The following is a 25,238-nucleotide window of genomic DNA, read 5'->3' as shown; positions in this document are numbered from 1 at the left end:
AAACTGCATTTACAGTTCTGCATCGTGCATTCAAAACAACTTCAAAGGCAAAGTTGTTCTTGGTAGTGTCCAATACTTATTACATATCAAGCATATAAAAAACATCACCATGGTTTAAAATGTGTTTACATGTGTGCACACATTGCAATCTCACCCTCCAGGGAGCTACTATGTTTTCTTGAAAGTTTATAGCTCACAATTACCGGAGCCCAATGACTTACATTTTCCTAGCTGATTTCCAGGAGGCTGGTTTTGACTGCTGCCTCTTGACGAGCCCCAGCGTTCCAGCTCCCTTGCTAGACTGAAGACACGTTATATAAACAAGCATCTCCAAGGTTTCCCTAATTCCTTCGTGGAAGTGATGGGGTATTGAAAAATGGAATAATGAGAAATGTCACCAGTGGAATGATTCACAATCATTTGTGCCTTTCGGATGGCCCAGCTGTTCCCTCTGACAGTAAATGGGAGGGCTGGGTCTCAAATCTGGCATTGTGAATGATTGTTGAAAATGTTGACCTTGGTAGTACAGCACTAGATGCTGCATTTCCGTACTGAAAGAAGCCTGAAGTGATATTCAGGGTCAAGGACACAGGCAGGAACGTGAACTTTGTTTTATTTAGGGTGACAGGAGGAGTGAAAGGCACATAATGATCATACATACATATTTCTTTGTACTTGAAAATAACAATTTCTGTTGTCTATGAAAACCAGTTTATCAGATTGAGCACTTTCTCTCTGAAAGGCTTCCCATATCACTCCATGTCTGTAGACTTCAGCTCCTACTTCCTTCGCTGGCTCAAATGATGGAAATTTGTCTTCTGTTTTGTTTCTTTTGCCTGAAATTTAATCTGTACACGCAAACCCTTGATCAAAACTGAATGCTAAAACAATTCTGCCACTCTCCTTTGCACCAAATAGTGCTTACTCACAGAAATACTCCTTTTGAAGTTGCTTTGTAGATAGATAGTCCAGAGGGCTAAGAGATACTGTACTTGTTGAGCAAAGGCCATATTCTGATGTCACCAGATATGGTATTTCTGAATAGTCTTTTATCCTGTTTTTTACTTCAGGGTTCTGTAAGAGTTAATTTTTTTTTTTTTTTTTTTTTTTTTTTTTTTTTTTTTTTAATATATATATAAAGAGAACCTCAGGAGTTCAAAGGGATTTTTGAGAAGGGCAACTATGAGTCCTAAAAACACCAGTGGAAAGAAATACTGATTCACTAAACAATGCAGTTTAAGACAGAAGACACAATTAACTGTCTGCATTTTCCTCCTAATATTCATAAGACACGAGCAAGTATATAATTTCCAGAGTTTTTAAATAGCTCCTTATTTAGATCACCAGAAAATGGCCCCATTCCACATAGGATGCAAAAACCCAGTGATCCACTATTAAATGAAGCTGTTCCAGATAAACTGTGAGCCAACTGACCCTGGAAATTTAGTACCCAAGTTGCGTGACTCGAAAATCTGTTCAAAGCAAGGCATGGCTGCAGGCCTTGACTGTTGTACTTTAGTAGCCATAGTAACATGGTCTCTGGAGACCTAATGCTAGTGAATTTTCCTTTATTTCAAGGAAGAGTAATAAGAGAAATGTGCATTGGAACTCGTTCTCTCTTTTTTTTTTTTTCCTCCTCCTTATTTTTACTATGCCATGACCTTGACCAAAATGTCTTTGAAGTATTTTCTGGCTGATTTTCTGCTATGAGACCAGGAAAAAAAAAATCAGGATATATAAAGGATCTTGCCAAAGGAAGTCCTATCTTCCTCAAAATATTTGCCTTCATTCCCAAAGAGAATCTCTTGACTAATAAAGTTTCAAAAACTTCTTAATGGAAGGAACTGATAACTTTCGTCTCACAGCTACTGTAGGCACCAGAATAATATCATACTTTCTTTGAACTGACAGATTAATTGTTTTTTTGTTTCAGTAGCAGGTGCAGCTTTTCGTGAGTACATAATTGGATGTACATGTTTTTTGAAAAGAACACAGGCCCCTATCTGGTGCCAAGCTCTCTTTTTTTTTTTTTTCATTTGGGAAAAAAGTCCCACATGATTTCATTTTTAAGTACAATGTAGAAAACTCATGTAAGTGTTTTTAAAAAGCCAAATACAAACAAGCAAATGTTCACAATACATACTTAAGTCTGTCTCACATGTTTCAGCTATTATCCGGGATTAGAAATTCCATCTGTCATTGAATCCATATGGTTTACCAAATGGCAGTTTAAAACCATGTATTTTTTTCAGATTTGAAGTTAGTTGTTTTTTTGTAGTAGAAGTTTTAAGGTCCATACTAATAGTTTTATGTGTTTGTTTCTATGTGTGCATGTGTAAGAATATGCAATATTGCGAAAAAATTTTAGTATGCAAGTGGACTGCACTGATTGAAACACACTTGTTGTACACAAAACAAATACCACCAACACTGAATTGTGGGGTTTGGTTATCTCCCCCTCTAAATACCAGAGCCCCATTTAGGCTGTCCATTATTTCTGCTGAGAGGATTAAAGTGAAATGAGAGGAGCTGCCTTTACTGCTCTATGCTGTCCCCTCAGTGTTCAGAGCAAACATGTTTTTTCATTAGGGAGTGAGAACTGCAGGTATGAGGCTGGTCCAGGTCCTCTTTCCTGTTTCATCTCCCCAGGTTATCCATTTCCCAGGCACATGGCTGCTGTGGTTCTAACACAGCATACCTCCTATTCACTGGGAATGAGAGAAAGCTATTGCTGAGAATTTTATTTCAATAATGGAGAATGTTTAAAAATCGTAAGTGGAGCCATATACTTTGTTGTGATGTTTAATGTGAGATGTGGTAACTTAGAACAAAAAAGCTGGGAATAGTTTTCACTCATTCTTGTGGATCGAAGCTGTCTCTCCTACTCAGTCACTAGGCTTCTGGCCAGAAAAATGGTTCTTGTGGATCGAAGCTGTCTCTCCTACTCAGTCACTAGGCTATGCAGTGTTAAAAAAAACATCTATGCAGTGTTACTGTAAAGGATTTTAGTATGGAGTTGTATTTGGTACCTGAGAGATTTATCTGGGAGGTTGGAAATGATGTTTCCCTACTGATTTGCAATCACCATTACCCACTCGGGGTGGGCAATGTACTAGCAAACACTCTCCTCCTTATCCCCACCTCTGGTAAGTAGATAAGAAAAGTATAAATCCCAGCCCAGCTCTGACTCTTTCGAGTCTTCTGTGTTACAGATGTCTGTTTTCCCACTGAACTACAGTTTAGAGTAATACTGAGAGAGCAGAAGAATTTGCAGGCATGGATGAGACTCATTGGTGTAAAGTGTTACTTGATATCCAGCTTGTCTTTTTTTAATGTGTCTGAAGCAGCAGGTTTCCCAGCTAAAGTGAATTTAGAGACATGGAATTTGTGTTCATCCTCAACTTAGTCATGTGGCTCCATAAAAGTTGTTTTTGCACCAAAGTGGATTTTGCTTTCCCTGCTTGGAGGAAAAGCATCTGATGTCTGCAGTTGGGGTACTGAAAACTAGGGGTGCTTATTGAAGAGATATAACCTCAGGAGAGGATACCAGAATTTTGAGAACAAACCAAAAACAAAGCAGAGGAAGTTTGGAAATATTTTCATTTACATGCATGCTTCAAATCCACACTTGTTTTTGGCTCAATCTAAACACATGGCTCCTTGAACTTTTCCTCCACTTCTTCTTCCCTCTTCCTCCATCCCACCTCTTTCTTAATACCTCCTCCAACCTCACAGTTGCCAGTACACTGATCTGAATCCCTGGAAATACACACAGTTTCATTTCCCTTTCCAATTTTTAGAAACTGCTGCGCCTAGTTCAGCTTGACTCTAGTTCTGTGGAAAAAGGTGCGTAAAGAAAAACCTTCCTGCTTTCCACTGTGAGGAATCAAGTCTTACACTTCAAGGGTAGAGACTGATCTCTTATGTATGTGCCTAGGCCTAAAGAGTATCTGCCAATATGTTGAAGAAAACTAATTTTTTGAATAAATGAATTTATCTCTTGATTCATACAAGCAATCCTTGACAAAGGCAGATATTCCTACAGGGGCTGAAAAACTCCAGCTTGCCTGCAGGACAATGGAGGGTACATTTTAAGGACGTTCAACATGATAATGTGTAGGATTCTTCAATAATATTCAGATCTTGTGGTCTTTGAAGCTTAAATAATGAAGGCAGGGATTAGTGTATTACTTTGTATAACTTAAGAACTTTTATTTAATCAAGCATATTTCTTTCATTTTTTTAATATTCTTAACTTATCCCTGGTCCTGTTTTGTGGCCAGGACTTGAAGTCTTTCAGAATATGCCTGGTAAGGGGCACAGAAAATGGGAGCTCACTTAAGTGTCCCACACTTATCTTTATGGAAAATTTTAGTCCATCCAAATTAAAAGGCCTGCCAGATGTTCAAAATGTAATAAAATTCCTAACATCACATCACTGATGGTTTCATTGTTATGAAGACGAGACCAAAGAGACAAGATGCCAAAAATGCTTTCTTGTCTCCATTTGACGTTGGAAATGTATATGACAGATACCATCCATGGAGGTTCCTCTCAGGGCAGTGAGAGGTGCAGATGTGAAGACGTGGAAATCTTGACACACCATCCTCAGGTTGGTGAGGTGCTGGGACAAATTTGGGCATTATTTAGAGCAGGAAATAGCACCAGTTGAGCAGTCCTTGTGCTTGAAGAGTTGACAAGGATAATTATTATTCAACACAGGCACAACTAGGCAGAGATCACTCTTACTCTGCAAAGGATCTGCACCTCTGGAGCTGACCTGCAGCAAAACAAGATTTGTCATTGACTGTTCTTCACATTGACTTATGGTTGGTGTTGACCTGATTGAATCACTTGCTGCTACAGCCATTGAAGGCTCTCCACTGCTTTTACCAAGTCACTGTTTCACAGGTTCTTCAAGGCACAGAGCTTCTGGCCAAGTGTGGTCCCATGGGGCCACATTTCCAAAGGTGCTCCACATTCATGATTGGAGCCAAACCTTCTGAGGAGGTCGGTCTATTGTGCACTGAACTCTTGAAATTCTGCCCACCATTGTCACAGTGGGAACAGCTTTCAAGCAGTCTTGGAAATCTGGTCCTTATTTAGGAACCAAAAAGAGAACCAAGCTCACAAAAATATGTCAGTGTATCTGGTTACTGAGCAATTGAAAATCTGTCCTCACTGTGTTTCAGGATTAACTCAGGATTAATAGGCACATTGAGAGTAAGGTGAAGCAAGGATAATAATATAGCAGTATTTCAGCAATAGCTCTTTGAACTGTCATCTTGAAGACCTCAAAACCACCACACGAAAGGATCTAGACTACCTTGGAGTGCAAGCCTGCTGGAGTAGATATGTTACCAGACCTTTATCAAGGGAGCAGAGGCAGAATTAGTCAGTCCTTGTGCAGCATGAGGACTGACGTTTTATATTCATTGCATTTATGCAGTTATGCTATGTATGTATTTTTATAGCAGTTTAAGAAAAAAGCCATACAAAAAAAATACAGATCCAGTTTTAGAGTCATGGTTAAAACAGCACATGTATTTAATTTTCCCTTTGGATATTATTATATTATATGTATTAATGCATATATATTCAAAGCAATTATTATGGAATGTGCAGTTTTAAATTAAAAGGAAAAATAAAGCAGTTGATACTTGCTATTAAACTTTTAATTCTACTAATTAATGAGCAAATATAATTATGCAGACAATTAAGCAGGCAATAAACAAATAATGTAATATGGTCGTTATACTGTAATTAACTATTTTAACTTTTTTAGAAAAGAAAGAAAGCATGTTCCAGGTTGTTACTAATTTTTCATAGTAGGAAAGAATTTAGTGTCCAGCTTTTTGCAGACTGAGTTTTTTCATTCCAAGATATTCTTAAAATGATTACATTTATACTGATTTTATTCTTTATCTCCTGATTATCTTTTAAAGTATTTTATTTTCCTTTTTCAGTCACTGAATGGTTTTGCCTTGGTGGTAAGTGCAGATGGAATGATATTCTATGCGTCATCGACCATTGTGGACTATCTAGGGTTTCATCAGGTAAATATTTTCAGAATTACTTAGAACACCCAGCCACTGACATTGCATTGACTTTCTTGTCAATACATATATTGTCAATACTATAACTTCTGCTATTATTTTTAAATGCAGCACTGTATGTTGCATACCTTTCACTGCTGATTAGAATACACTTACTGAAATAAGGTTATTTTACTATGCCATCTCAGACTAATTTTTTTTGTCAAGTCGACAAGTGGAGATTTATTTCTTGCAATTTCCTTTTATAAAGCTTTTGTTAGCAGAAACATGATCTGTTATAAAACATTTAGCTAGAAGTTTCTTTTCAATTTCAATATAAGATTCTGCTTTTCTAGGCTGGTTGTCTTGTGTGTAATGACTATATTCTAAAGTCACAGAATAACAGAACCACGCAGTTGGAAAGGACCTCTGGAGGTCATCTAGTCCAACCTCCTTCCTGCTCAAAGACATGGAGCTAGAGCAGGTTGATGCAGGACTGATCAAGCTTTGAGTTTCTATGACCCCTCTGGAGGATGTGTTCCAGTGTTTAGCCACCAAGACTGTAATTTTTTTTTTGCTTATTATTAATTTCCAGCTTCCCATGTTGCCACCTGTGTCTGTTGCTTCTTGCCCTCTCAGTTCAGAGAAGAGTCAGCCTTTGTCTGCTCTTCCCCTGCTCATTTGGTTGATGTAGACAGCAGTACATTCTTTCTGTGGTTCTCCCTTCTGAAGGCTGAGCAAACCCTGTTCTCTCCTGGATGTGCTCCAGCTTTCTTAAGTGTCTTGCTAGCATTCTCCTGGGCTCATTTTGACATTCTAATATCTTTCTTTTCATGGGGTACCTGAAATTAAGAGAGAAATTTGCCTTTGCTGACCTTCCTGAGGTTCCTATCAGCCTATTTTTACAGCCCACCAAGGAGTCTTGCCCTCCCCAGCTCATACCCTCTGCAAACCTGCTGAGTGTGCATTCTATCCCATGATTCCTTAGTCAAAAAATTAAAGAGGGTTTTTCCCAGCATAAATCCCTGGGGGATGGCACTATTCATCACTTGTCAGTTGGATGTTTATTACTCATATTTGCATATGTACAAAAGAGTTAAGAATACAAAGAATCATCTTAGGATGTGAAGGGAAAAAGCAGATGTTGAGAAGTAAGGGTCTTTGAAACAACTTTCCTCATTAAAAATGCTCTGAAGATGTCCTACACCTGCCATGATTTTAAGGAAAGTATCAATCTAAAGATAAGTGGCTGCCCCCCCTACAGTTACTAATTAATCATTCCTTGTTGTAATTGTTTCAGACTGATGTAATGCACCAAAACATATATGATTACATTCATGTGGATGACCGCCAGGATTTCTGTAGACAACTGCACTGGGCCATGAATCCTCCCCAGATGTTGTCGGGACAGCAGCTACAGTCAGAAACAGGTGGGATTGTGCACGCTGATTGGAAACATAGGCAGCACTGTACAGAGGTAGAATTGCATTCCACCTATGCTCATATCAGTATCATCTCCAGTCAGATTCTTCACTGGAAAGATGCCTAACATTTATTTATGTTATTGTCTCAGAGATGACATTTCCTCCTGATCCTGGGCATTTATAAGGCAGAGTGTGCCACTGGTGCTACAAAGTTTTTTGTTTTGCTTTTCTCTAATGTATTCTTACCTGCTCAGAATGAGCAGCATCAGTTCTTCATACTGCCAAAATTTTGTTGGCAACAGATCAGGACATCAACAGTCCTCTCATTGATGCAAAAGGTTTCTGTACAGAATCACCATGGAAGCATCACTTTCTGCCATTTGTTTTCCCATGCAAAATGATCTAGACAGGAGCCTTCTGAAGAACAAATAGGTTCAGTAATGCACCTTTTCCTCTGAGGCCATACTTCCCTAGGATGGGAATTGGATGCCTACCCTCAAAGTTTCTCCTACATGAGATATTAAGCTGAAATCACAACTACAGAACTTACATTCAGGTTGAGATTGTTAACCTTATAAAGACTTATTGATCCCAGCAAAATGTATGCATTTCACCAGAAGGTGAGTTAGTAATTGAGGAAAGAAATTGGAAAGTATAGTCACCAGGTGAGGGGGGAGAAACTTGCAAGAAATCCTTCAGCAACCTCTATGAAGTCCTCAGGAACACAGTCATGAAACTGTGGTGGAATTTCTTGCATTTCCTGAAAAATGGTTTCTGTGTTTTACAAGAGTCTTATAAATATCTGAGGAGCTTTAAAGATTTTGTAGGAAGTACGCAGGAACCAAGCAAAACAACATGCACTACTACAACCTATAAAATTTACAAATATTTGGAATTTTCATTCTAAAATATATTGTGGAGAACTTCAGGTCTCGAGTTCATAGTTTTGTATGAATACTTGTGTCTTTTGGGAAACATTTAAAAAAACTGCACTTGTACAAAAAAATCAAGGAGGTGCAACACCTGAATATTAGCTAATAATCTACTGTCCATTTTTTTGTTCTGTTTTTTTTCTAGGATTATAATTTTTCCTTATTTTGTTCTCCTGTCTAATGCATTTTCTGTGATCTCTGATCTCAAAACCAGCAACATGTGTTACCCTGTTTTGAATCATTAAAAATCACAAAAACTCAGGAAATAAAATCCAAATTTCTAAAGAAACTCACCCGAATCCCATTGCAGAGCTTTAATTTTTCTTTTGTTAGAGCATGTGCAGATGTATCCATACATGACACCATTGAATATTCGCCCATCCATAAAGCAATTTTTAGCAATTTCCGTAACATCTTCCTCAATTGGCTACAGAACATTTTCATTATTTCTTAGTGTGATCTGATATATGTTGTCTCCTCTGTTGTTCCTAGGAGAAGAATATATTCTCAGTAAATTGTTCAAAGCACAAGAGAATGACAGCATGACAACAGATTATTCTTCCTTTTTAACTCGCTGTTTCATCTGTCGAGTTCGCTGCTTGTTGGACAGTACCTCTGGATTCCTTGTAAGTACAACTTCACTTAGATCACTGTAGGCATGACATAATAAACTTTAATTACTTCATATGAAAAATTCTTCAACATAAATATTGTGGAAATCCATGGACAGGATATACTTTTCTTTTGCTGTGCACTGACAAGAAACACCTAGGATAATTATCAATATGTGTAAAGAATTATGGGAGAAAAAAAGGTTGTAATATTTGAAATGGAAAGACTTTAAAAATGTTTATCTTCAACAATATCTGTCTTCAATTTGTACTGCGCATAGCACAAGGGTGGCAAGTCTGAATTTCAACAATTAACATTTAAGCCCAAAGTATTTGCTTTAAGGAGAAGGAAAAATAATGATCTGTTTTCTCCTTTTGTGAAGAATCCTTTAATAATAAACCCCAGAATTAGAGAGTCTTTTGCATTTCCTACTAGGAGTGTGTTCATTTCTAGAAATCACTTCTCCATTTCCTTAGTAAAGACCAATGCTGTTTCTGCTTAGGGGAAACTCCAGCATGTGCAAAGAAAATGAAACAATCAGCACGAGACTGGGAAATGCAAGTTCTGTCTGAGGTGCTCATTTGCTGGAAGGCTATGGGTCTTAACAGCCATCATTTCTGCATCCCTGCTTTAATCTCCTAGCTCTGGAAAATGCCTAACTCAAACGGGCTGATTTTTCACTGGGCATTTTTTTGGTAGTTAATTTTTTCACTGAGAGGCAGCAGCTTGCTATTAACTGGAATCTGCCTTCTGACTACACAGACATTTGAGGCAGTGATGAACGGCTCCTTCCAAGCTATGCCCCCTGTCTGCAGAGCCCTTGGTTGTGCCAGTCTATACACTTCCCAGAGAAAGTGCAGAATAAGAGGAAAGAAACTAAGAAACCATCTTGCTGAAGAGAACAGAGCATGGAAAAATCATGGTTCCAGCTTCAGTGGGGTACAGAGGAAACAATTGTTTGCACCACTGTGCGTGGCTTGTTTTGGCAAATAGAACGTAACACAGAACCTCTACTGCTGACTACACAAGAGAGAAAAAACTCTCAACCAGCCTCAAAAGTCTCATCTTACTGTTGATAGTACCTCCACCCACCCCATCTCTGAAATGACATGGTTTAAATTATATGAATAAAATGAAATTCGTAGTTTTAATCGCTGATTCAAAACTGGGTTAAGTGTTAAATGACACTCTCTCTCTAGGTTGCATTAGTATTTTAAATGTTTATACACTAAATACTTAAGTTGTTGGGTTTTTTCTTTTTTTCTTGCCTTTTTTTTTTTGGTGGGGGATTTTTTTTGTTTTGTTTTGTTTTCTTTTGGTTTTCTTTATGCCAGACAATGCAGTTCCAAGGCAAACTAAAGTTCCTCTTTGGACAAAGGAAGAAGTCCTCATCAGGAACAGTACTGCCACCTCAGCTGTCCTTATTCTGCATAGTGGTACCACTTCTGCTCCCTTCTGTGACAGAGATGAAGATGAAAAGCCTGCTTGTGAGAGCGAAACACAAAGCTGATGATGCAGCAGCAACAAACACAAAGTATTTACAAATTAATCATTTGGTATTTAGTGAAGATTATGGGCCATTAAGCATGTAAAAACCACAAATTATGCTAAATATCTCTCAATTTCAAAACTCTTTCTTAGAAAAGTGAATAATTTATCTGGATTTACTATTGAATACAAAATAAATACAATACAATTACTATAATATAACATAATAGAGTGCAAAATGATGCAATATATTGTACTTTATTTATAATACATGTTAAGTAATATATTTCAATATACAAAATTTTATATTAGAAATGGAACATTAGGATATCTTTCTAACCTTCAAAAGTTACCAATGCAATAAGCCAGCTGTAAAAGTGGAAAAGAAAAAGTATTTTTATTGCGCATTTTCTAATTTCAGTATCTTCCGCTAACACAATTATTTCGACTTGGGCATTTTGGTAACAAAGGAAAAAGAAAACGTCAGAAAACTGAATATGTGTGTGGGGGGGTGTGCTCACAAAGAGTCTAATGAGTTGTACTTGGTGTATGCATTTATCTTTCAACAGAAGTTTTATGAACACGTAAGTTTACAACTGCACTAAATGGCTTGGGGGTGATCATTTGGTAGCAATCACAAAAGATCAGGACAGATTGTGTTCAGACTCATCTCCTTCCTAACACTTATTTTTGTTACTCTTCTATGGCAGCATTTGTTGATGTTTGGGGCTAGGATCGTATTTTCCCTTGTTTGCTTACATATAACCTTACAGTAATGAGTTCTATTGCTGTGAAGCAAAATGCTTGTCAGTATCACTGACAGTACCATAATTTGGCTTTTAATTAGGTTATGCTTGTCTATGTGTGGGCTCACTATTCAGATGTATAACGTGGTTCTAGTACATACACCCTTTTTGAGAAGAACTAGATTGCTGGAAGTCTGATACAATGGACTATGCAGGCTTTTGGAATAGAGCTGGAAAGTCATTTCTATTTGCTAGTTTTTCCAGTGGCCCAGGTGAAATTAACTGATGATCAGAATTGAGTTGCTAATAGAGAGGTGCTTTACTACCTGACTGGACAGTGGCCAAGGATCTGACAAGAATGAAGCAACCATTTATCTTCAGTGTTTCCTTTGGTTCAGGCCTGAAGCATGGTAGCCAAGGATGGTGGGCAGATTTAAACAGTCTTTTTTTTTTTTTCTTTTTTTTTTTTTTTCCTATGGTCTTAATGAAAGGAAGCATTTGTAATTCAGTATTACAGACAGTGCACCTTTTTAAATCCCTGATTCAAGCATTTTCAGCTGAAGATTGGAAGAAATACATCCAAATCATATGGTGCTTATTGCAAATTGAAGTAATGCCAGCTCTTAAATTCATTGCTGGTCACTGTGATGTACATACCTCAAATGTAACTTGAATAGGAAGAGCAGAATATACACAGCATTTGTCTCAATTCCAGATGAAATTTATTTTTCCAGATATAGTAAGTCATGAACAGAATATTCCTAAACATAACTATTCCTCTTAATTGAATACAGAACTCCAGTCACACACTAGCTAGAGCAACAAAATGATGCAGGAAAAAAAATAATTGTTTAGTGCTAGTTACTATATGCTTAAACCAAATGCTTTTGCTAACAGCCACCAGCTTGAAAATCATATCTTTTAGAGTCTGTGACTCTACTGTGTTGTCATTCACTGACAAGGAGTTTTCCACATTTTCTCCCCTCTACAGCTCCAGTTCAAAAGGCAGTTCAGGACTTTGTGAAGCAACAGAATTATATGGAAGAAGCAATCACCATGAAGGTGCTGCCTTCACTAATGCATTACAGATTGCTGAAAATCAAATCAAAGGTAGTGCTAGATTATATACAGTTTATGAAAAAAGAATTTTTTATTTTCTTCTGATAAGTTTTTCAGGTTTTGGTCCCAATTCTCTCCTTCTTCTCCCTAACACTTCTTCTTTTAAAAAATAAAAAAGTTTTCAACCTCAAAAGATAGTGCAAAATAACTCTGTGATTTCAGAGTGGGTAGAAAATTTACAGAGAAATAAACAATCATGGTAAATAATAAATAGTAAATAAATGGCAGTAAAAGAATATTCAACGTATGCTTGCCTAAAAGTGGCAGCATTGAATTTAATAAGTTTATATGAAAATCCTGATAATTAATAACAATATCTATTCCTCTTTGATGAAAACTGAAGGATATGTTACAAATGTTAGTTTTCCCCAAAGATTAGAAAACAGAGGAAAATTAGAATGCATTGTCTTTAAAACTCATGATGTGCCCACAGCTTTGACTCATGTTTTTCCTGTGTTTGGCTGTGGAAAAATTATGAGAGTCTAGGCTCTAGTTCAGATTTTACAATGGATAAAATTTTGATGGTGAGTCTACCCCACTGTGCAACTTCTTCTTGAGTGGACTTGTACTCATCCTTCTGTCATATCTGCTGGAAATCTTTAATGTCTTTAAAAATCATTCCTCTTTTATAGGTCCATTTTTCATGAACATTTTTTGTGGGTTCTACTACTACTGAGATGAAAATATTAGAAGGAATGACTCTCTCTCTAAAATCCTTGGTTACAGTTTAAGTGTCTCACTAGGCTTTTCAAATTTTAGTTTTAAGATGTAATTTTCTTCATTTTGTGACATATTTTAGCTTGTACCTTCCTATGCTGATGCTTCTAGAACAACAACGAAATCTTTGAATGTTTGCAGTTTAGGTAACAAAAAATACTTAATACTGCTTGTGTTAAAATCTATTTTCTTTTTAATTATATAGCAAAGAATAATGGAGAAAATGGCATTTCTCTAGTGAAAGTACAAACAAATGAAGATCACTGGGTCTGGGTTCAAGCTAACACTCAACTTCTGTATCGAAGTGGTTGTTCAGAATATGTCCTTGCCCAACAGCAAATGTTAAAGTAAGTATATTTTCCAGTACCAAAAAGACAAAAAAAAAAAAAATCAGGAAAATGAATGCATTCTTTTTGTATGAAGTCTATCAAAGGGCTGTAGTGACCTAAGAGAAGAGCTGAATGAGAAAAATTTAGTTTACTTATTATATGGAAATCTATTTCTGTCTTGGAACATATGAAATGGCAGTTACAATCCTAAACAATATTTATTTTCTGCCTTCAGCCTTTTCTTCTTCTGAAGCTGAGTATACATATACATTAACAGAGAAATAAATTACTTGATTATTAATATTTGTCTTTCTTGAAAAAATATAATTTGGGTTTTGATTTACATTGCAGCTGAAAATCTAGTGTCCTAGTTTTTTGGCTTATCAGCATTTGACTATGTTGAGCTTTTTTTTTCCTTCACGTAAGACAGTTGAGCTGATGTTTTCAGCTGTGTATGTGCAACATAATCTAAAGAAGGGCACTCATGTGCATTGGATGCTTGTAGACACATACATCTAGTTGCTTGTAGGCTCAGTCACGGAGTAACTAGTCTCCTGGTAAACTAATCTCGCAGATTTGCATTCAGAGAGGAGTTTTTGGATGAGTTTAGCCCTTTCCTCTCAAGTGCGCTTTGCATCCTTCTCTCATGGGACTGTCTGTCCCTGTTCCTGTGGGCCTTGTTGAAGTATCTCTTCAAGCTGGGCTGAGGGAAGAGATAAGAGAGTGGACTCAGTGGGCAGGGCCAGGAGTTTTACGTAGCCACCATCTGCCCAGTGTTAAAAATGTGGCTGTTAGCCCAGATTTTTTCCTTTAGAATGTCTTGCAGGTGGAAGAAATAAATGAAAAAAGTCTTTGCACTTCTAGAGTAGCTATTCCGTGCAGGCAGTGTATCTCCCAAGATCCACATGAATAGCAGGGGAGCTCTCACCTGAGGATGCTGGAACTTTTTGCCTTTACTAGGATGGCACAAACATCATCTTGCTGTGTCAGGGAATTAATTTCTATTAAGAAGCAGATTAAAAGGGGCTGTTTCTTTTATTAGTTTCTCTACTTCAAAATTGTTTTTGTGTAATTAAGCATGTTTATTTAGTTACATTTTTGCTTTCAGACAGATTAAAATCCTTCCTTTGGGCTTGATGGTTCCCACAGACTGAAGTATTACAAGAGTTTGCTTTAGTGATTATATTCAGTTCTGTCTTAGTCTGCAATAGACTATGTATTTGCTACAACTTTTTTTGTTGCTGTTGTTAAAATGTATGCTGCCTTCCAGAAAACACAGATTCTTTTGGAGAATTTTCACTGGATACTATTTCACTGTAAAATTCTTCATTTGGGGGTTTAACTTTTTGACTATTGCATTTTGTTCAGTCCTGTGCTTCCCGATTTGACCATTTTCTGAGAAGCATGTTCTGCAGCAAACTTTTATGAAAAATTTGCATCTCAATCCTGTCAATAATAAGAATATTTAGCAGAGGACTGAAAATATTTAATGCCTCAAAATATAAAAAAGAGAGAGAAAACATTCTTCTTTCATGGTGTATATTATTACAGTGGGACATTCTCTCTTTGTAACAACACGGACTCCCTCTACTGGAAAATCCTTTTCTTGCACATTGATTCAATACCCAAGGAAAAAGTTCTAATGTGAATTAAGAAAAAGCCTTCTAAACCCCTCAGTAGCTCTTCAGGTTTTCCTACGCAGTTCCTTATTGAGATGTCTGCTTCTTGCTTGGAGATGCATGAGGTGGCTTCATGGCACTTGACCCCACAAAGTTGGGAATCAGCACTTGAAATCTCAGGGTTTGGACCCAGTTCTGAAAACAGCTGCTTTGGGCATGGAAGTGCTCAGGCAACACTCTCTGCCAGTGTTCTTCTTCAATGTTGAGTACTTCAGCTGGAGCTCATGGAAAATTAATTCACTGGCCATCTTAGAAAACAAAAGGCAACATAAATTAAGTTAGACATATAAAACAAACATACACTCAATATGAACATCTGTGACTATTTGGTTATTTAATCTGGACACTTTATTTCCTCTCAGCTCAGAAATGTAAGACCCACATGGTTGTCCCTCAATCTCTTGATCAGAAAGCTCTTATGTGTCCAAATAACTCTTTGTTAACAAAATATATCTCATTTAAGATACTACTTGTATTTTATCTATAGAATTTTCTACCCACAAATATTATTTATACATATTTTAAGGGAAGAACAAAAGTGCAAGGGAATTACTGTATTGTACTACAATTTTTAGGTTCTTTATTGAACTGTGTGCCTGAAATGGAAGAACAATGCATGAATTCAAATGAAGCAATGCCTCAGAAAGTTAGTTGTGCACACACATTGACACCCAGATGCAGGGAAACTCTTTTGTTCTCTCAAGCAAATGCAAAGATTATGTGCACAAGAGTGTGAGAGTCCCGTATTGAGGAAAATATAGGGCTTGTAATGCACTCTGTATCCCAGAAAACAACCATTTAGAAACCTCTGATTGACCTGACTTCTTTTTTCTACTGTTATTGAAAGGGAAGAAGACGAACAACTGAAGATACTAAGTGGTTTTGCCAGTTTAAAAGGAAACCTGGAGGGGCTTTCCTATAACAGTGCCATTGAAACTCTGGGCCAGTGGAAGCATCTTAACTGGGCAGCTGTGAAGAATGAACAAGATAATGTAAAAGTGAAGTTTGAACCTCATACTAATGGTGAGTGTTTTATGCAAGAGGAACCTCTCAGTTCTAACACATCAGTTTTAGGCATTCAAAACAACTGCACCACAAACAGCAGCTGGACTTTAAGAAACTCCAGCTCTTGTTCTATGAGCCAGAGAATGAACACATGTCCAAACAGGAGAGCTGGATCATTCTACAACAGAGACCAAAATGTTTTAAATTTGGCATCAACTTGTCCTTCCCACTGGGGGAACACAGAAAACAGCCAGTCTTACTCGGGGCTCCAACAGCGCTGTGCAGAGAACTACGCAACAGACCATCTGAAGCTGCAGAGACCATTAGCATCCTCAGAGCCTCTCTATGACACAGCCATTCCCTTGGAAATGCCTATCAAAACGGAGTATGACTCTGACTCTGAAAACATTGCCGATAACTACCTGCTTTCGCAGAGCCGAGCCTGGCTGGATGAGAGCAGCCCGGTGAGAAAGCAGGTGCCCAGCTATCCCAGCAGAGTGCACCTCAAAACGGAGCCGGACCTCTGCCAGCCAGCCCTGCCTTGCCAGAAGCCAAGGCACTGCCTTTACACACCCCATAACTGGCAATGCATCATAGCAAATCATCCCAACAACCTGAACTTGAACAGAGCTGGCAAGGCTTCACGGAACAAGGAGGTGGCTCCCTTTTGCCCTCAGAACTCCTCTGTGTGTTTGGAAAGCATGCCCGACCTGCCACACACAGCTTGCTACAGCCACTTCTACAGCCCCAGCCCAGGGGAGGAGAAAGAGCAGGTTAATGAGGCGTTCAAAATGCCATGTGAATTTAAAAACCCCTGCTTGGTTCAAGCAATCAAGCGTGAGCCCCTGGATTCTCCACCGTTGTCCAACAGCGGACAGAACAGAGTACACGCAAGCTTCCCTGAAAATACATTAGCCGGTCTTGTGCCTCATAAAACCACTGAATGTACATTTTTGCAATAGATTTTATAACATTTGAAATATTTATAATGTTAAAAGCAAGAAGTTGTAGATTCTCTTCCCGTTGAGTTAAATGATTTACTAAAATCAAAAGCCAGTGGAAAGATTTTGAGAGAGTGTGTGTGTGCGTGCACCTGTGTTTGAAAAGAAACAGACACAGGTACACACAGCCTACCCCCTGCTACTGCCCTTCTTTTAGTGATCTTTGGAAAGAGGAAAGAAAGATAAAACCTCAGGCACAGAAAAATTCATCATTACTTGCTGCACAGGTATACCTGATCATTTTTCCTTATCACCTTTCCTCTCATGTCTACAGTTCATTAGCAAAGTCTAGCAATTTCTGTTTCCTTTGTTCTGTTTGTTTTCTCAAGCTGATGTGACGCCTCTGTGCAAATCAAAAATGTTTATGGTCTTCAGTGTGGTCAGTTTACCATAAGAGTTTTTGGTTTTTAATTATTTTTCTACTCTTGTAAGAAGGATCAGCTATTCCTTCATCCCAGAATTAAATTAATGGCAATAGGAAAGGGCTTCCCAACACAAATTCTTAATTTAAAAGGACCACGTAAGTAAAAACAACGACTTGCATAAATGAATCAGAAATTATTTCACTTCAAACTGAAGTTACTCCTAAGTTTCTTGATAATATTATTGTTTTAGAATCCATAATTTTCCATTTCATTGCCATCAGCCTTTCATGTCGCTGCTGAAAGACTGAACAGTGGGATGTAATCTACTTCTATAAATGAGTTACAAAATGCTGATAAGTATATGTGAGAACAAAGTATTTCTCTGATTATTTTCCTTGCTGTTACTTGTAATGTCAACAAAGGAAATGCACTTTTTTACTTGATAGTATTTTTTGACTGATAGCAGCTTGTTAGATATCGTCACCCTACATCAAAACCAAATCCCACACTAAGATTATTTCCAAAAACATCCTAGTTTCAATCCCAAAAGAAACCCTTAATTTCACTGAGAGGTGGATGTATACCTTTCAAGAGCACTTCAGTGCTTTTGAAAACAGTGTATACTTTTCTTTGAACCCAGACAGTGTTTCCGCAACAACAAAAGAAAATAAAGTTATATTTTGGGTTTTGTTATTGTTGTAGTTTGACTCCTGCACTAACTTTTGTTTTAAAATTGCACTATTTCAATTTATATCAACTTCACCTATATAACAACCACATCATTTAAAAAAACAGCTTAGATGTATGTATATGTGCTTTTTGAAATAAGCCCTGTAATGAATGTCTTCTTTTTCAAAACGTTATAAATAATTATAATGTCTTCCTTTATCTGTTAGTCACGAAGGGTGTGGCTTTACATGCCAGATGAGTGGTGTAAAATTCTCCCAAATGCTTTAAATATGTGGGATAAGTGAAGTTTTCAGGTAGTGCAATGGTTCTGCACCTGGGAGGCTGCTCTTCTCCGAGAAGACTGACCATCTCTTCTGAGAGAATTTACTGCCTGTACATTAGAGTTGGCAGGTGTAAAGATATTCATTCTCTGCATGTTAGTGCTTATGAACTGTGGTATGAAATGCTGCACACTCGACAGTAAAGGGCAACAAAAATCTCACTGTATCTTGGGTTAAATCTGTCATAGTCCAGCTGATCATATCCAAGCCATGAGAATGTTTCCCTTTTTGTGTCCAAAGTACATCAGCTCCCTGTTGGCCATGTGCTGCCTCTTGTTTGAGACAGTCTTGATATCCTTGCTCTAATACTCCTGCCAGTGGCTGCAATGCAATATCAGAGCCCATTTGAAGTGAGACCACAGTAGTGGAATTTGTACTGCTCTCCAGTACACCACTGTCCACATCACATAAACTCAAGCCAAACTGCAAAAATTATTGTGGGCAAGCAAACTTGCTCCTCATGCAGAACGAGACTGCCATAAATCAGTGTCACTGCACAACCTCTGCCTCACTGATTCACTATCTACATGATTACAAGCAGCAGTTCTTTAGACCCTCACAGAGTTGCTGTCATGGTCCTTTGGCATGCAGCAGTGGCACTGGAGAACTGTGCTGGTGCCAGACACGACTGTGTGCCTCAGAGCTGCTTGTAGGGCTGTGCTATGAACCCTGCAATATTCTCCAGTCCAGCTCCATGTGCAGCTGCCTGGCAGAAACCAAGTGATGGGGAGACAGGGTAGTGTGGGAGCCCATGGCTGGGGGCAAGTGGAGGACACACCTGCATGGCCTCTGACAAGCTGCTTGTTCAATTCCACACTTGGAATCACTGTCACACCCCTCTGAATGAGAGTACCTGGGCTTGGTTTCAGACTGCCTTACACTTTCTCCCATCATTTGCATTGATGAAGTGTGACTGTAAAATACTGTTATCTTCACCTGGACATGCTGATGCCATTTTGCACCACAGGAGTGGTCACACTACGCGCAGCTCTATAGAGGACTGTGCCACCAAAAGCCTCTTCTTTGCTTAGAAACACTACCTGCTTGACTGTACCAGCCAGGTCTCTGAGTGCAGAAGTAATTTATACTAACAACAGAAATTCTCTAAAGTTCTCCCTGTTACAAAATTCATTCTTCTTTTGTTGACATAAATCTATCTGCTCTCAGGCTTTCCTGGCACATATCAGTTGGAATTATTTTTCTCATGTTTCTAACAAACCCAGACACATTTTACACATCTTGATCAATATTATAGCGGCAGGTGAATCTTCTGCATGTAAGGGAATGCAATCTGACAATGACATGTAATGGGCTTCTAGGTGGATGGATGAATGTGTGACTCAAAAGTGAGATGTCACCTTCTGACTCCCTGCTGTGTAAACACAGTCATGTTTGTTTCCTTATTATTCCAAAAAGTCTGAAGCCAAGAAAAACACACTTATCCTGCACATCACATTCGATTTTGGCCCACTTAATTTGTGGATGAGTTCTTATTTCAGGTCTCACATGAAAAAATGTGGTATCAGTAGAATTACTTCCAGTCTAAATTGTAACACATGCAGTACAGCAATCTCCCAAGAACCAGGCTTATGAAGAGAACAGCAGTTTATCCTCTTTTTGGACAATTGCTAACTGTTGTTGGTAGTAAACAAGACCAGTTCCTTCTAAGTACTTAGAAAGAACAGATGAAATAAATGATTAAAATAATCTCTTGCCATTTGTGTTTAAGGCACAGATCTGCCTTCAACCTCTCCCCATGATATGTGCCCATGATATCCCCACTGGATTCAGTGACTGAAACCTGACACTGCATTGTATCCTGCTAAATTACCACTGATTTAATCTTATAAACCCTTTTTGTATGTGGACATTAATGACCCCCTGACACTGACCAGTAAATGGGATGAAAGACAGAGCAGTTCTTTAAAATGGTTACATTTTCTTAGTGGTTGTTGCTGCTTTGGTATTATTCTAAAAACTAGCACTGAGAAGTAGGGTTTAAGGTCTTTTCAGTCACTGGTGTTTACCTTTTAGCCTTAATGAACTGGTATTTGTGTCCCTCCAGCACAGCCCTAAAGTCTATTTTAGGAGCCTTCCAATGCATTTATTGTAGCAACAATAAAAAATTATTCTTGTAGAAGAAATGCCTAGTCAAATGGTTGCCTAATAGGAACTTGGAGCATTCAGGCTGAAAGAAATGCCTGACTGATAATAGCATTCAAACTTCCTCAGCCATAAACTCCAGAGGTTGAGACAGAATGGACTCATGAATTCCCTGATCTTTGGGAAGGGTATATTTTGGTATGGAAGGTGAGCAGTTCTAAAAGCTGTGAGAAGGTGTCACCCCCTGGGATGTTACTTGGTCCACATGGAGCAGAGACTATTATCAGTGCTAAAGCTGCTGATGGAGGTCTTGACTTTACTGAGAATGTGACCTGATTTCAGCTGCCAGTGTACAGCTGCTGAGCACTGTACAAATGCTAGTCCAACACCATTGAAAGCTACTACTTTTACTGAGAAACAACGTGATTCAAGCTAGGGGTAAGCTTGAACAACAAAAAGAGTAGATTTTCCTGCACTTAAATAGTGACTGAAATTGGGGCAGACCTCCACTGAAGGTAACGCTGTAAATAATTTACATTGATGTTAAAGTCTTTGGGTACCAAAGTAAAGCTTAATTTCAAAAGTTCTGAGTGAGGGCAGCACTGTGTGAGTGGTAAGCTTGTTTCAGTTACCCTGGGTTCAGAGATTTAACAAGGGAAGTGAAAGATTAAGGGACTCTACCTAAATTCACTGTAGGAAAGACTAACTTCCTACTCTTTGATTGTAACGTATTAATGCAAAGTTTAAGTCTCTGGTTTATCCACCCTTTATTGGAACAGTCATGTATTCTTAAAGTTCTTACATCTGAGTCTGCTCTGGATAGTACAGGGTAGTCTGATATTTGAGCATCAGTCAGTTCAGTAAGGCTTTGGACACTGATCCTTTGATATGGTTTTCAGATAGGCATGTGCAATTCTTCTGGAAATTCCTAGTGCTTAAAATACTTAAGAGGCAAGGAGCCTGAGGCAAGGAATATTCTGTAGGATAAAATCAGCTTCTGCTGCCTAGTAGCTTTTCTTAACTCTTTCTGTTGAAGCCATACTGGAACTTAATAGGACAGCCTCACCCACTATAGTTATTTCAGGAAACCCATTATTTTGTCATAACAAGGTGTCAGGCTTTAATTAAAATAGTTAAAAGCCATCATTCCCCCTATGTATAAATACATATATTGCCTTAGGTAGTGGTAAAAAAATTAACATACTTATTTTCTTTCATTTCAGTGTCACCTAACCAAGAAAACCAGCCTCAGAATGACAGGGGTGTAGACACGTTCTATTTCTTCTTGCCTTCTCTATCTGCTCGTTTTCTCTCTTTCTCTCTACTCTTTTAGGGTGTAAACATTCAAAATGGAAATACTTTTCTTATCATACTGAGAAAAAAATCCTAAATCTAAACTAGACTGTAGAAAGTTTCTCACTAGAACAGGAGTTTCCTTCCTTGGAATGTCTTCTTTTAAATAGCCAAGCCCTATGAGAACTTGTGGGTCACAACTGAAAGAGGTGCTGCAACATGTAGAGAGCAGGAGATTGTGCAGGTGGCCATGCTCAGGAGGCAGTCACAAAGCTTTTATCCACCTGAAGGAGATTCATACAAAGGGCTGCACCCAGTAGCTAATGTTCACAGGCACTACCACCCTGACAAACAGATCTTTGTCATGTTTTAGGGACATCCAGCGTGTTCTTGTCGTTACGTTCTTGTCACTACATTTCCCTGTCATGCTATCAGAAATGCCTCTGAACAAAGTCATCATAAACACACAAAGTCCTTTTAAAAAAACCAATCCAAACATCTGGAGATCTGAGTCATTGCTTGTGCTTAGGCAAAGATGTTGAGTGGTAGTTTGGAAGGAAAGTGAAAAATAAAATTTATGACAAATTTTGGGAAGAGATATAATGCCATCAAGGTGTAATTATTCTGTGACTACAGCATTAATTCTTCATCCACAGAAAAATTCTGTAGTCTGAAATCACATCCTTTTTTTTTTTTTTTTTTTTTTTTTTTTCCCTGTGGAACTGATTCTGTAACTTTTCAGGTTAAAAATAATTTCTTGAAAACAAGGATTGAGTTATTTCAATGCTAAGATGCATTTCTCAACCAGACTGAAAATATCATTCTAGGAGGCATTAAGTGCTCCTGCTCCTTTCCTGGGGCTAGTTTTCCAAACTGTGGCCAATTCAGTGTGTGCATTAATTCTCTTGCTGCTGGGCATTGTGCAGTTGATGCTCTAACTATGCAGTCCTAAGTTTTTTAAGATTTCCTTGATGCAACAGAGTTCAAGGGACAGCTCCAGGTTCATATTTGTACTGGTAGAATTATGGTAAACAAAGATGTGGCAGAAGGCAATAGAAAGATCATCAGCTGCTTGGCTAGTCTTATTAATTATATTTTAGCAATCAAAAGGCATTTAAAAAAATCTGGTGAAGTTCTGGTCTAGAGCTCCTAATTTTGCACCACAGGAGGGTGTGAGCTCTCCCTTCTAAACCTCTTTTTTGTCCTTCACTTTTTTTTTTAGGGTTTTGGACCATGTGTATCCTCCCTGTGTTGATTTAAAATGTGAAATAAGGAGAGGCAAGCATCAACTGTTGTAGTTTTTTATTTTTTTAAATTTTGTCTTTCTAGAAAGAACTTCAGAAAGGCAAAAGTTATCTCAGTTCTCAGTAACAGTATTCAGTTTTGTTTCTACTCTCACTATAGCTAAGAAGATTCTTCCTCTGCACGGTCAACAAAATTCCCTCTTCTGAAAGGGTTCTTCCTCACACCCTCTCCTCCCTGAATTCCTTCTTAACAAAACCAAAGAACACTTCCTTCCTTATAGGCAATTCCCTTTTCCTCCTCTCCTTTTCCACCTTTCTGATTGCACAGGATGGTACATTTTGGTGTCTGTCCTTTCTGTTTTCTGTATCTGTAGCTTTATTCCCACTTTAGGCATATTTCAAAAGTTTTGCCAAAAGAACAGTGTTAGGCAGAAGTGCAATCCTTCATTTCTCCCTGCTCTTTAATAAATGGAGGTACTTATTAATAACAGCTGTATCCCCAAAACCAGAAAAGAAGGTCACTCTGCTGGTGAAACATCCTCTCTTCAGGAGTCTGTACTGCCAGGAAACCCCCAGCTGCCACCAACAGTTTGGTGCTGCAAAATGTATACGTAAGGCCAAATCCTTTTTTCCTTAGATATGGTCTCTCCTTCAAAAAATCAAGAAATTAATTTTCTCCTTTTTTGCTTCTTTTATTTTTTTCCTACATGTGTTTATTCTTTCACTGTGCAACTGCACTTTTAATTTGCAATTTTAAACTTTTTAATTAAGAAGGGTATGGAAGCGTTACATAACATGTACGGTGTTTCAATTAGTCCATTTTAGATTTTGAGATCAGAACCACAAATAATGATCAAGCATTTTAATGTGACTCCATGTAAAAAACTGACTGTTTCAGAAACGTCCAGGTACCAAAAACATCATCACCAAAGGGGTATAATCTGCCATTACACTCCACTTACAGTCCACTATTAAAAGTGCCATTCCTGCTTCTCCTGAAGTGGAGGACAAGACTAATTCTGAGCATCTGGTCTAGTGGAAGGCGTCCCTGCCCATGGCAGGGGGATTGGAACTGGATAATCTTTAAGATCTCTTCCAACCCAAACCATTCTATGGTTCTATGATTAACAAACAGTTGCATGGAGTTCTACAAACAGTTTTGGCCTGTCTGGCACTCCATAATTCCGCAAAACTTTTCTGGGGAGGGTGTATTTTAGGAGAGAACACTCAAACCACCCCAGCACCATTTGAAAATGTACCACACGATGCAGGTAATGCCTGCACTGGGACGTGTACAGAGGCATGAACAGCTGCCCATCTGGGGAGATGAAGCAGCAGACAGGTACAGCTCCAGCCCCGGGAAGCCAAACCCAGGGAATCCTGTGGGATCCCCTCTGCTAGTGTGTAACCCAAGCAGCACCACTGGCTGTGCTGCTTTGTGCACAGGAGTATGCTGGGTGCCATGGTATATCACTAATATACCCGTAAAAGGAATTGGGGCTGATTCTAAGCAGGCAGTGACCTGTGGATCTGACGTTCTGGCATGTTGTTTGAACCCGGTGCACTTTTCTGTTGTGTTTTGTACTGTCTCCTCAGCCTGCTTTTAGAAAGAACTTTTAAGCGTACTTCTTAAATTATATTTTACATTTATTACCAGGCAGAAGCGTAAAGCCGAGACATTTTAAAATAAAATGTTTGCATTTAAATTAAAGCTGCTGCTGCTGTTTCTTGCCCCTTCCCCACAGGGGCCCAGGAACCCCCAGCACTCCCTGGGCTCGACTGGTTCCAGCATCCCCTCTGAACTTGTCCCAGGGTCTGCCCACCGGTGTTTGCCCTGGATTGGCACCAGTACCCACCCCCAGCCTGAACTGGTCCCAGTATCCATCCTAAACAGGTCCAGGCACCCACCCCGGTCTGAACCGGTCCCAGTATCCTCTTGGCCTCAACAGGGCCCAGTTTTCCCCTGAACTGGTCCCAGCATCCTCTCGGGAACTGCTCCCGGGGTTCCCCCGGACCGGCCCACCATCCACCCCGGCCCGTTCCCACATCCATCCCGGCCCGTTCCCAGCCTCCCTCCCGGCCCGTTCCCACATCCACCCCGGCCCGTTCCCAGCCTCCCTCTCTCCCGGCCGCTCC

At 38.8% G+C, this 25,238-nt stretch overlaps 1 protein-coding gene across 1 annotated transcript in view; it reads left to right on the top strand.

Annotated features, from left to right (window-relative positions):
* Positions 1–17,048, top strand: part of AHRR (aryl-hydrocarbon receptor repressor) — a 62,655-nt gene extending 45,607 nt beyond the window's left edge. Inside the window, exons 4-10 of the mRNA XM_041408138.1 lie at positions 5,967–6,056; positions 7,336–7,465; positions 8,884–9,017; positions 10,338–10,537; positions 12,229–12,347; positions 13,279–13,420; positions 15,929–17,048. Coding sequence (XP_041264072.1) covers positions 5,967–6,056; positions 7,336–7,465; positions 8,884–9,017; positions 10,338–10,537; positions 12,229–12,347; positions 13,279–13,420; positions 15,929–17,048 — 1,935 coding nt within the window. The remainder of the gene's footprint in view (positions 1–5,966; positions 6,057–7,335; positions 7,466–8,883; positions 9,018–10,337; positions 10,538–12,228; positions 12,348–13,278; positions 13,421–15,928) is intronic.
* Positions 17,049–25,238: the final 8,190 nt, after the last annotated feature.

The sequence above is a fragment of the Onychostruthus taczanowskii genome, unplaced genomic scaffold (genome assembly GCF_017590055.1).
Source record: "Onychostruthus taczanowskii isolate IOZ18803 unplaced genomic scaffold, ASM1759005v1 scaffold29, whole genome shotgun sequence".
NCBI lineage: Eukaryota > Metazoa > Chordata > Aves > Passeriformes > Passeridae > Onychostruthus > Onychostruthus taczanowskii.
Note: the sequence above shows the minus strand (reverse complement) of the source record. Positions and strands in the feature narration are given on the sequence as shown.